This window comes from Carassius auratus, chromosome 31 (assembly GCF_003368295.1).
Source record: "Carassius auratus strain Wakin chromosome 31, ASM336829v1, whole genome shotgun sequence".
In the NCBI taxonomy this organism is placed as follows: domain Eukaryota; kingdom Metazoa; phylum Chordata; class Actinopteri; order Cypriniformes; family Cyprinidae; genus Carassius; species Carassius auratus.
Window position 1 is genome coordinate 5003360 of NC_039273.1, and position 13525 is coordinate 5016884.

At 36.5% G+C, this 13525-nt stretch overlaps 1 protein-coding gene across 4 annotated transcripts in view; it reads right to left on the bottom strand.

Annotated features, from left to right (window-relative positions):
• Positions 1-45: 45 nt before the first annotated feature.
• The window catches only part of LOC113050291 (polyhomeotic-like protein 2), a 29454-nt gene continuing 15974 nt past the window's right edge, over positions 46-13525 (bottom strand). For 3 of the 4 annotated variants that reach the window (XM_026213108.1, XM_026213107.1, XM_026213105.1), the window contains exons 3-15: positions 13216-13374; positions 13033-13110; positions 12744-12905; positions 12105-12254; positions 11099-11375; positions 7586-7965; positions 7339-7498; positions 4781-4989; positions 3819-3951; positions 3384-3504; positions 2308-2434; positions 1918-2194; positions 46-1107 (exon numbers count right to left, since the gene is read on the bottom strand). In XM_026213108.1, the coding sequence (XP_026068893.1) occupies positions 947-1107; positions 1918-2194; positions 2308-2434; positions 3384-3504; positions 3819-3951; positions 4781-4989; positions 7339-7498; positions 7586-7965; positions 11099-11375; positions 12105-12254; positions 12744-12905; positions 13033-13110; positions 13216-13374 (2394 nt within the window). In that variant the 3' untranslated portion in view covers positions 46-946. The remainder of the gene's footprint in view (positions 1108-1917; positions 2195-2307; positions 2435-3383; positions 3505-3818; positions 3952-4780; positions 4990-7338; positions 7499-7585; positions 7966-11098; positions 11376-12104; positions 12255-12743; positions 12906-13032; positions 13111-13215; positions 13375-13525) is intronic. The other variant, XM_026213106.1, reaches the window with a different exon arrangement.

Sequence of the window (13525 nt, forward strand, 5' to 3'; positions counted from 1 at the left end):
AGCTGTGCGGGCAAAATGTTATATAGGGTCAAAAAATTAAACAAGTTGACATGTAAATCGTTCATTAAAAATGTTATATTACAAATTTCATCTGATAAATACAGGAATTTCACAAAGCATTGTACAAAAAAAAAAAAAAACACAATTCATCATCACAATCCTTTCTAGCAACACACAATGACAAAAATGGGCACATTTAAAACCAAACATAGTGTCATTCCCAGTATCCAAAACAAATACAATTTAATGTGCATCTCAATACCAGAGCGTCTGTACGGACACACATTGAATAAGGCGCTGTCGACAAGAATTTTTCAGACTGGATCCCTTTCTACAGATTGTTTTTCAGGTTTAAAGTTAAATATTCTATTACTGTGCTTCTGTTAAGTCTTAAAGTTAATGTGAGAGTGAAATAGCACCAGTTTGTTGTGATTCAACTCCGTAACAAATACTCACACACGAAGGTAAGAATAATTTACTTAAACATATTTGACTGTACAAAAGCATCTGGCATGTGCAATAAGACAAAACCATACCTGAAAACAACAAATGTACAATCCAGAGACATCTGGGCTGAGATGTGGGACTGTAAAACCTCATGATAATATTAGATCTGTTTGGACTGCACTGTTATACATACATTATCCAAAGATTTCTTCTGAGCACCGATGCTACTAGTTAAGTCCAGTGATCTGGGAAATCACTGATCTTCCAAATCACTGTTTTATAATGCCTTCCATTTGGTCACTATTTGTGCGATTTTTCATAGGTAGTCGGGTCATTTGTGTTCCAGCTGTTCTTTTCTTGAAGAGGTGTAGTTTAAGGCTTTAGCCCCAATATGTATAAAAATTTTTAGTTAATTATTTAAAAAATGTTGTAGTGCAGTCGGGGTGCTGGGGTCACTAGGTCAAGGTCAGTGACATCAGAGGACACACGCACTGCCTTTTCAAGGCTTGGAATCTTTCAGCATGTTTATGCGAGCAAAGATCTTGAGGGCGGGTCCTAATTTAATATTCATGGCACTCATTAGGTGATCTTCCTTCAGTAGCAGCATGGCCTGTCCATCAATCTCCTGAGCACGGAACTCATCTGCAATCTCCTGGCAACCTAAATGTGAAGACACAAAAATGTTCTTATTAGACAACATAATTGTAAATAAATGTAGTTACTGTTGCAAAAAAAAAAAAAAATGTTTTTTAAAAATTTTGTTTAAAATTTTCCCCCCATCATTATATTATACTGAAATATTTAATGACATTTATTAATATTTTACATTGAGTGCTTGTGCATGTCTGTATATATATATATATACACTACTGTTCTAAAGTTTGGGTTTGGTAAAATAGTAAAGAGTCTCTTTTGCTCACTAAGGCTGGATTTATTTGATTAAATTCAGTGAAAACAGCAATATTGTGAAATGTTATTACAGTTTAAAATAACTGTTTTCTGTTTTAAGATATTTTTAAATATTATTTATTCCTGTGATGCATCATTACTCCGGTCTTCAGTGTCACATGATCCTTTAGAAATCATTCTAATATGCTGATTTGATGCTCAAGAAACATTTCCTCTTAGTGCCACTTAACATTTTTGTGAAAAACGTGACACATTTTTTCAGGATTCTTTGATGAATAAGAAAAGTCAAAAGAACAACATTTATTTGAAACGGAATTATTTTTTATATATATATATATATATATAAAAATTGTGTATAATGTAAAACAATAGAAAAGTCTTTACTGTCACTTTTAATACATTTAATGCATCCATGCTGAACAAAAGTATTAATTTCTTCAAGAAAACTTCTAAACAGTAATGTCTTTACAGTACTTGGAATATAGTACAAAAAAAAAAAATATATATATATATATATATATATATATATATATATATATACCCCAAATGATAGAAGCTTACCTGGCAAAGAGTGAATGAACTCAAAAACCTCTTGCACATTCCATTTGGTGGGGTCACATGGCAGGAAGTGCTGACTTAGGAGAGGAAGCTCTTCTGGATCGTTAGCAGTGACCCCACCTTGAGAAATGATTGGGCCAGAACTGGCTGCAGAGAGCGGGGAAGTTGCTTCCTCATAACTGGAGATATCCGAACAGGGACTAGACTCTCCTTGACTAGGCTGAGACTGGAGAGGTGAGGATATAGATTCTCCCTGAGATTGCTGAGATACAGAGAGCCGCTGGGGGGGGGTTAAAACAAGACAATATGAGCATCATTTACTTTATATATTTATACAAAAACATTATGGCATGCAACACTACCACATTGTAGCCTACTGAGGTAGGTGTTCACCTGCTTTTTGGCCTCCCTGCCTCTGGGACTACGAGACCTCCTTCTTCTCCATTGATTTATCTTTTTGGTTGTTTTAGTTCTGTTGGGGTGGAACAGACCAACCCGCTTTGTGCAACTTACACTGTATCTGTTCAAAAGTGTTATAAATTACCATACAGACAATGTCACATCATTGCTATATCACAAAAATCTATTATTAGTATAGGCAAGTTTCAAGTTCATTTCTAAAGCACATTTAAAACAACAGTAGTTGACCAGGCAGCTAAATGAATAAGTATATTATTTTAGTCATTGAGTATTATAACTTCTTTAGTAAACCAAAATTACCATGAAGTGTCATGCAGCTTTGTTTAAACATGCCTTTCTATATAGACGACCAATTTGTAGTAGACATAAGTCACATGCAGCTGTGCGCACATTGTGGTGGCAGAAAAACACAAGTGGAGGTAAACAGTGAATGTATTGTTGTGCCTTCAGTTGTCAGAATCAGAATATAACTATTTTTTAAAGCATAATGTGGTCAAAGACAACATTTGAAGCTATATGCAGATGTTTAAACGATGGATGAAACAGGCTATGATTACCCTACTTTTAAAGCATAAACAATAGCATGAAATAGCTAACTATTTGAACCTTTAACATTTACCTATTTTATCTTCTAATTCTGACTTTTTTCACACAAATGCGAGTTTATATCTCCTAGTTCTGACTTTATAATTCAATTTAACTCAACAATTGGGAGTTTGTCCATTCTTAGGAGGAAAAAAGCCAGAAGTGTGGGAGATAAACTCATGATTCTGACCTGAGGGGAAAAGAGAGAATGACAAGCTGATTTTTCTTATCAGAATTGTGGATTATAATCTCGGAATTTTGAGGAAAAGGTCAGAGTTTTAAAATACAAACTCAAAATGACCTTTTCTATTCTTTAAATCCATGGCTTTCATAGATTGCTACTTTAAAACTTGCATTTTCTGCCACCAGATTGGCTCCACCCACAAGAAAAAAACATGATCACTGTTTGCAAAAACCAAAATTAGTCTAAATATTTCCATTTAATATGCTACTGAATCTCTAACCTTTTAGCACAGACCATGGAACAGAAGCGTTTTGAGCGTTTGAACTTGTAGGCAAAATCGACCCATCCACAGAGCTCACATGTAAGCTTGGGTTCCTCCGATTCCTCTTGAGTCCTAGTGTCTGATTAAAAAAATATTAAATATTTAGTTTTAAGTGAAGTATTAATTTAAAGTTTATTTATGACTAGCTGAAACAGTGTTTGTGTGAAATCGTTGGAGTGGTGAGGCATTATTATGAAGCACGCTTTGCTGCATCTTGATTGCACAAACAGGAAATTCCATATCTTATCTCCTCATCACTAATGCATAATGATGCTCCATTGTTCATAACAATGCAGGTTTCCAATGTTTCAAAGCTTTACCCTGACACTTAAAAAGGTCATGCATCTTAGAAAAACAGCCATGGCTTGCAGTATTCATTTGAATCAAGTCTACCTTGTTGTCCAGCCTCCTCCATGTCTGAGTTTGTGGCACTGAGGGAATTACTGCTGGCTGTTTTCTCTGGATCTGAGGGAAGCTGCGTGTCTGGTTTCTTGGGGCTGTCTGCCTGCACCGGTGTTATGTCCACCTGACAATACAGTATACAGACATAATGATGTCAGGCTGATCACTGCAACACTGTGGACACTTGCTGTGTTAAGCTGGAATAAACAGATCAACAGACAATATTTTTTCCACAATTTAGTCTGATGTTCAGTGTTTCACTAACATATAGTCAAACACATGATGAAGAATAATTAAAAATAATTAAACATCATTAATTAATAAACAAATAAATTAATAATAATAATAATAATACGGTGATGACTGTTGCATTAAATTACTGTGAATAATAATAATAATTTTAGAACTACAACAATTATTAACAATAACAATTATTGAATTAATTTTCCGTTTCAATTTGTATTGATTTTAATAATTAAATGAAAGAATAATAATAATAATAATAAATGTTATTGTTGTTGTATTAAAATGATTGTGAATAATAATTGTAGAACAACAACAGTTATTATTAAAAATAAGCAATTATTTTTATTTTTATTGAATTAATTTCCAATTTAAATGTGTATTATTATTTAAAATTCATTCATTTTATATAAATAACTGAACGAATAATAAATAATAATTGTATTATTATTACTGTGATGGTAGTTTTGGTGTTGTATTAAAATGATTATGAATAATAATAATAATAAATTCGAACTAAACTAAAATAATGTTTAATCAATAATACAATTATTATATTTATTGTATGATTAAACAATTATAATAAACTGAATTAATAATAATAATAGTGTTATTTTAAATGTACTATTATGAATCATTCTAAAATTGTCCACTATTCGAAAATTAGTTATAGTTGTTGTATTAGTATTGGTGTTATTATTGTAGCTCACAGGGAATGGCTCAGCTCCCTCCTGAATGACAAAACCCTCGATGACGTGTGTAAGGACATGTGGCTTCACTATGGCTTGAGGTGGCTTGTTCTCGCCGTTCTGTGCCACACTTCCCATCACAGCTGCTGGAGGCGGCTCGCTCGAGGCTGCCGAGGTCATGGTCGGTGTCACATGTTCTCCCGTGGGGTCACGTGCTGTCTCCACAGAGCCTGGCGCACAGGAACAAAGCATCGGCTCATCACTAAAGCAACCACAACAACATCATCAGATCAAACATCAGCAGCCGCCAGTGTTTACAGCTGCTGGAAATAACATACAAACGATGCACTTATAAGGTTTACATACGTTTAAGGAATAGTTCAGCCAAAACTGAAAAATAATATCTCTTAAACCAGCCTAAGATAGCTGATTCATCATGTTTTTCAGCACAATATGATCCCATTCCATCACAACCAACATGAAAAACTACTATAGAAATTTATAGTAAATACTAATGTTTTTGAACCATACTATAGTAAAGTGTTTATATTAAAGTATTTACCACACTTTGGTAATGAATGCTACAACATACTGTAGTATTAACTATAGAGAACTGATAAACTCTAATAAATACTAGTATATTTTAGTTTTTACTACAGCAAAATAAGGTAGTGTATTGTAGTAAAATATACCCTATAGTTGTAGAAAACTTAGTAAAGTATTGGGTAAATTAATTTGTTTATATAAGTATGGTATGGTTGTTTTATTAGCACAGGAACTACTGAATTATCACACCAAATGAATTCAAGTACTTTACTATAGTATTTTCTCAGTCAAGAAATTGGGTTAACTTTACCGTGTTTACATGACCACGTGCGCTGTCAGTTTATTAAGCATAATCGGTTTAAGAACACGCACCAAACGCAGTTATCAATGGTTTAACGTCAAATTTCTTCCAATTAGAGCAGCGCGTGCGATAGCGCCATTTTTAATCGACTCAACTGCCAAATGATATTTGACAACAACCAACGTCTGAGGGGAATTATCAGCCTAATAACGATTTATATTTTATTCGTTCCCCACACAAAGATATATATATATATAATTTCGGAATGCGCACTAAGTGTTATGACGGCATCCACCGTCACTGTATGGACAAGATGTCAAAAGACATAAACCATTTCTCAATACCAAGTAAGTTACACAAAGTTCGGACTTTCGGATTTGGCAAATTCGACTCGGGAGTAATCCTGCAAATGGAACAGCAGCGTACGTAATAACGTCACTGATTGGACAAGATGTCAAAAGACATAGCCTACTGAAGTTCACTGAAGAATGGAAATAAGGTTGGGATGAAATGAGTGAGCAAATTATTTCATTTTGTGCGAAATATTCACGTTAACGTACTTGAGGAAACATGCCACCATCATTATGCGTCTAAATCTAAATCTCTCTCTCGCTCTCTCTGCCAAAAAAAGGTTCTGTTGTATTATTACTCCTTTCAGTCTGCGCTGTGTTTAAATCAACGTTAAGACACTAGACTGGCTTCAGTTACGTAGCGTTTTTCTTTTAAGCCCACTAACGAAAACCCAAGACGTACTGTAGCTTACCGACAAAGCGCAATAAAAAGTCATTTCCCACAGTTGCGCTCCTCACTTCCGTCTCAAAACCCGGGGTTAGCCTCATTCCCACACGCCTGATTATATCAATGACAGTATCCAGATTCTTCCACGCTTGTGATTCCACGCAACACGCAGTATGCGCTGCTTCTTTTCTAGTGCTCCACTCCCACGCACGAGCGCTGGACATTCTGCCAGAGAGGCGGTTCAGTCTTTCTCTGGATGGCAGCAGCCTCGAGTGGCAGGTCACATGACTCTGTAGAGGTTCAATGAATCTTTTACTGGCTGGTGGCAGCGGTTGTGTCTTTTATGCAGGCTATATTGGGCATTATCTGATGGTAGGAAAGTACCCTTGTCCAAGACCAGTTTGTCTGTTAAGGTACTGACTGATTGGGCAGTAAGGCTGTTCCTTCTGCCAGGCAAGAAAGTCACGTTACTGGCCCAGAGTCAATTCTAGTCCATATTGCTCTATGTGGGAATTGCACGCCACCCCCATCCTACTACCTCCTCCTCAGGCAAATCTGGTTCACCATGTGGGTGTTGAAAGCCTTGTATTTTAATGACTAAATGATTTATTTATTCTTTATGGTTTGCATACTTACTTGTACACAAAATATTGAGGGAATTCGAAGTGCAGAATAACAGGCAGATTTGTATGTGCATTTAGTTGAATAGTTGTAACCGTATTTTGATCCAAGTTAAATAGTGTATATATATATATATATATAGAGAGAGAGAGAGAGAGAGAGAGAGAGAGAGAGAGAGTGAGAGAGAGAGAGAGAGAGAGAGAGAGAGAGAGAGAGAAAGAGTGTATATAAAGAGGTATAATAAGGTGGTTATTACTGTGGTTTCATGGAATCTTTGTGTTCTAGTAATCACTAAGTATTGACTTGCAGTTTTATGACTGCATTGTTTGATTGTGAAACCATACTTGTAAACGTGAAAATTTGTCCACCGTACCTTGAGCTTGAGATGTAGTGTTTACAGTATCAGCTTTGGATTGATCAGGGGGGTCGGTGCCTTGGGTCGTAGTGGTTGGCTGCATCTGTACTGGGGGACAAATCTCTCTTACCACCAAAGAGGTGGGCTTCTCCTTGTCATCTTGAACAAGTCTTGAACTCTAAATAGTATAGAAGTAGTTAGTTGCTTCTGATTTGTATAAATTATATTTAATCTACAATAAGGCTGTAATAAGGGAGTCCATTACCTGGCTTTGTGCTGGTTGGATTTGAAGATTGATGGCTGTCAGTTGGACCGGTTGAGCTTTTGCATGGGTCAGGCCTGTGTGTGAGCCATGCTGGTTAAGTGCATGGTGGCTTACAGTTGAATGGAAGATCGTGGCCTGTTGACTTTGAGCCGATCCCTGGTTGTAAAGTGCTGGTTTAGACAAAACTGGAATGATCCCTGCTGCCGATGAGATCTGGGCGGAGCTCTGGATGGCAAGTGAAGCTGTGTGTTGGTGGGGCTGGACCGAGGCGGTCTGCAGTAACTGGGGCTGGGTTCTGGAGGTGGGTGGGGCTTGGGGTTTAATAACAAACTGCTGCGGCTGTTGCTTGATCAGGGCCTGCGGCTGGATTTGGGCATACGCTGGAAAGAGAAACCACAGACAAACACTTACTATTACATACTGTTTCACATGACTACACATTACACTAAAGGTTGCAAATATAAAACGACAGTAACAGGTACATGTAATTTCAAACCTTTAGACAATGTTCTTTCAAGCTGGCATGAGTAAATTCGTAAACTGGCACAGGTTTCCCTCAGTCATGGGAATTTTAAAATTCTGTTTTCTAGCCCTGAAAACTTAAAACAATTATAATCCATATGCTCTATTTTTTCCCCCTCAATTTAATAATGCTCTTGTTAAAGTAACATTGCAAGCCATTGGTGAATTCTGATTTGTAAGCAAAGTAATTTAAACCAGCAAAGTAATTGAACCAGTTTACAAATCCATTTTCAGTAGTGAATCAGTCTGAATATAAATGTCTCTTTAAAATATTTATCCAGAAACTCATAAACATGGCAATTACATGGAAAAGTCATACCAATTCATTGAGTCAAATGTGTGGGAACCTTGACTGCATCTCAAGAAATGTTGTTTTACTTTTTTTATTGTTCAGTTTGTCTTTTTTTTTCTTTTCTATCTAATAACATTCGTCTCAGTGCTTTGGTTTTCCAGTACAACTTCTGTATCCAGATCTACAACATTTTTCCAATGTTGTAGATCTGGATACAGAAGTTGTACTGGAAAACCAAATTTTTAATACTGGATGAGTATTAAAAATGTGATTAGGTTTTTGACTGGAGGACTTTTAGGAAAGTGTGTTAAAATAACATTTTAACTCAGCAGGAGAACATTCAAGCACACAAAACCTTAAGAGTTGGGCACGTTGAGATCACAAAAAGAATCTGAAGAACTCTCAACTGGTTGGAAAGTTAGCTAGCATGTGGTTTTTGTTTATATATATACGCTTGTGTGTTCTGTTACATGAAATGCACACAGGATATACAAAGCAGAAATCAGGAACAAATACAGCCTTTCTTTAAAACTGTTAATAGCAAACAGAAAAGGTTCAGTGTGGGAATGTTCTTCCATCTCAATGTGAATGGTGTAGGATGGTTTGTTCAGATGACTCAATCCTCTGTGATCACTTTCTCTCACTCTCTCTTTCTCCCGGATGTTCAGAATAAGGAGTTTATGAGTTATTCCCTGCAGAGCGCAACCCTGGAAAACCCCGAAATTTCCTGTTGAACGTTCAGCTATATGCAAAGCCACAACACATAACACATTAAAACAATGACATATATGCTTGAAGACATACAATATGTACGTTTTCTCACGTTGGGCCGAATCAGATCTCTGAAATCTCTCATGTACTGTATCTTGCGAATAGAGAAACACTTTTCCCGAGACAAAAGCCTGTATCTCCTCTATACTCTCAGAAGAGATCAGTGTCTCAGATTGTGCTCAGTTTAACTCCAGTAAGCTTCTTTTTGAGGTAGATTTCACTTTAGTAGTTTGAGTGCAGTTGATATCTGTGGGTCTTTTATTTCCTACATTCTTTTAACAAGCCCTCTGGTGTGTGGTGGTTTTCAAAGGAATAGTTTCAATCATTTGTTACAAAAATAAAAGGGAGAGTACATTCAACTTCAACAATCAAGCTATTTTTACCATTTTTCACTGTTCCTACAGAACAAAAACAAGGAGTGAAATCCGACAATCAGATGGAAATCATATTCTCAAGAGATGATATTTATGCAAATAGTAAGACTTTTTATATCAAAATCTCAGTACAGTCTTTTTCTAGTATCCACGTACACATTATATTTAATCTAATATTCAGATTTTAATAACATTAGGACATTTCTTAAAAGTAAACTGAACAATTAATCTAAGAGAATAGATTTTGTGAATATCATTTATGTTTAAGGGTAAACCGTGCATCATAACAGATCACATCAGCTCTCTGGAGCACACTGTCATGGAAACAACATCCCAACCCACTGAGGCTCAGTTGGACCCTCTCAAACACACTTGTTCAATCAAACTGAAGCTTGTTTAAGCTTCATTCATTCTGGTATTTTTGTACATAAACAGTGGCATAATCCGTGCACCTGCAAATGATGTGAAAGAAAAGAAATGCAGCTCTATCAAGAAACTGAAACGAAGCGAGTTTATACTGATGCACAAATGTAGATACACAGTAAAGAGAAGCAAGTTTCATTACAAATATACCTCTTTTAAATATCCAGTTGTCTTTATTTTATCCCAACCATCAGTCATCAGTATTTATAAATACTTTTATCCCACATTCCTTCTTTTCTGGAATGTGAAATGTGTGTGTTTTGCTTTTCTTCCTTTTTTTTTGTCTTCGCCAATTTGTCTTTTTTACCTCTTTTTATTCTTGGACCTGATATGGAAAAGTATTTTTTCTTTTCTTTTTTTTATTTGGTCAAAGAAAACTCCTATTTTAACTTCTTTTGGCACTTGACTGGTACTAATATTGAACCCTGGAGTTACCCTATAAGATTTATGATTTTTGTTTGTTTTTTTTTTGTAAAAAAAAAAAAAATCTATAGGTCTTTTTCAATTTTCTAAACTAAACACATAGCAGAATTTCTACCAGCCTTGACACGTCCAAGTACCTGCTTCTAAGTGTGCAGGATGCTTGCCCTGTGTGAGCTGTTATGATTAAAGAGCACTGGAATGATGGATGGCAGATGGCAGGTGTTGACAGGCACTGAAAGACTCATCTGAGAAAGTGCGTGCCCTTCAAAGGCCACGTACGCATTAATGCCCTTGAGCTTAAGCCATGTAGAACAAATGTAGCCTCTGGTGCATTTCTCCTTTCTTTGGTACTTAGTGTGTAACATGATGGACAGACATGTGAAGCTGGAGCATATAAGAGTGCATTTCTATTTAAATTAATTGAAGCTTTCAGTTTGTTTAAAGACCAAATGTGCACACACACAACAATTTCTGGACCATTTTGGATCAAAGGTGCTTGATGACAACAATATTAGCTTAAATATAAGCCAAAGTAAGAAACGATACTAGTTACTGTATTTGTTGAGCATTTTTGTGGAGAACACAACGTGTGAAATTGAGATTCTTAAATCCACAAAAAAAAAAAAAAAAAAAAAAAAAACACTCATTGCAAAAAAAAGGTGTTATAATATCTTAGCGGAACTATAGGTGTTATGGGTCTGAGTTTACCTGGTGCTAGTAAGGGATGTGATGAGGAAACATTACGACTCATGTTAACTGCTTTCATCTCGGTTTGCCCTTCCTCTCCTTTCTTCACTCCATCCGTGGAAGCAGTGTTCACATTGCTTTTCCCAGTGTCTGAGCTGGAAGCACTCTGGCTGGATGTTTTGATGAGTGGGGTGGGCTGAATGGAGACGGGGGTCTGCTTTAAACTCAGTGCCTGCAGACCTGAGGACTGAGAGGTGGAAGACGCCCCCTGCTGGTTGCGCAGGGCAAGATTCTGCACCTGGGAAAGTCAGAAATGTACTGATAAACCTTTTTTTTTATATTGAAAAATATATAAAACATTTAAGTTGTTGTATTTCAAAAAGTAATATTTTGCATAGAATTACATAGGCTAAAGATCCTAATGTAATGTGCACACTATTTCTATTGGAATATTTATTAGAAATTGGAGCCAATTGTGATGGTCCTAATCCTCATGTGATCAAAGAAGGATCTTTAACAAATGAACTATTCTATGAACTTTTTTTTAATGATTCAATGTATTCATATTCCTATGCTATTCATTATTATTATTATTATTATTAAATATTGAATATTTATGTATAATTATTCATTTGTATTATTAGTAATTGGTAATATACAGTAATTAACAGTATTGCATCGTACATTAAAATGGGGTGCTACAGGCTTCCTTCTGACATCATGGATAGAACATTTTATCCAATTAACAAACATATCAGGGTTTTCTAAAATATCAAAATTGTGTAGAGTCCGCTGAATGAATACATGTACAATAAATGTTCCAAATTATAATTGGAATACCAAGTAATCCTACAAATAATCCTTTAGGATTTTTGTGCATCAAGCCATGCATGATTTTATGAATGCTTCATGAAGATAACTGTTTTAAACAGCATATTCATGAATGCAAATGAGAAATGCTTGTGCAATCATGGGTACTTTTGGATGTGGACGTATTACAGTAGTGTATATCAGCACGTGTGTGTACCTGCGCAGAGGCAGACTGTGTGTTTTTGGCTGTGTTAGTGTCAGACTGTAGAGCAGTTACTGTAGCTGTAGGAGCCAGGATCAGCTGAGGGGACAGAGGGACGGCTCGGCCCAGACTCCTGGCTACATGCACAAGATTACTCTGCTGTGCCTAAAATAATCCCACAGAAAGATTCTCATTAATATCACATCCTCAGGAAGCTCTCCATCATACTCTGGTATACCCAGTATTACCCAGTTTGCAGTATAACCAGTATGTAGAACCATGCTTAGATTACAACCATGGCATTAGACTACAACAGTAAAAACATGGATTATGCATATTTCAACTTTTATTTTCATTTTGGGCTGTTTTATTGTTATAAAACAACTATATATTGAAAAAGTCTGGAGTAATTATCTAGACATTACATTAATGTATTACAACTTTACTTGTAAATAGAATTGTTAGGTGCTTTATCTGTGATATATTGCTTAAAATTGAACAAAATTCATCCAATTTATTTCTGGCATTCAGCAAGAAAGCAATGATTGATTAAGAGTCAATGTCTCACTCCTAAATATATAGGCTATATAAAATAGAAAGCAACTTTTTAAGCATGAAAGACTCTTGTGTTTGTGGTTATACAGGTGTGCTCACCATCTGGGCCCGCAGGTACATTTGAGCTTGGCTGGCCGTGAGGGTGGAGCTTGTGGCGTTGCCTAACAACACAGCTTGCTGGGTTATCCCAGAGGGGGCGGAGTTTACACTCTGTGCACGACTGATCAGCTGAGCAGCAGCAGGGGACGTGGTTAAATTAATCTGTGGGAATAAGAGAGACAGAGTTGTGACATGAGCAGCCTGAATGTTATGTCACATGCAAACTATAAGATATTGACATGATTATAATGTGCTTGTTTTCAGTGGCTGCATCCAAATAATAGCTTACTGTGGTCTGTGATGACCCGCTCTGGGTAGACAGGGTCCCATTCTGGTTGGAACTCTGCCTGCCAGCCGCTAAACTGGCCTGAGAGGGAGAAACCATGTCAGACAGAGAGTGTACAGTAAGTGTATTTGGGTGTATTATGTGTATATCTTGCTGTAGAGGACTATGGATGCTGCTGTAACTGACCTGCTGCACTGCTGCGAGGCTCTGGAGCTGTGCTGTGCTGAGGTGCTGCTGCTGTAGAGCTGCCGTTTGGAGCATCAGATGCTGCTGCTGAGCGGCATACATCTGCTGCAGGTACTGCGCCGCTGTGCTGGGCTGCCTGTGTAGAGCCTGCTGGATCACCTACCATTCAAGAGAGAGAGAAAAAAAAGTGAGAACACAGATTCAATGTCAATAATATCGAATATGCATCACATACAGAGCAATGAGATTAGCAAATTCAAATTCTGCAGATTCTTAAGGATTTTTTATTTTTCCTGAAAAAAAAAAAGAC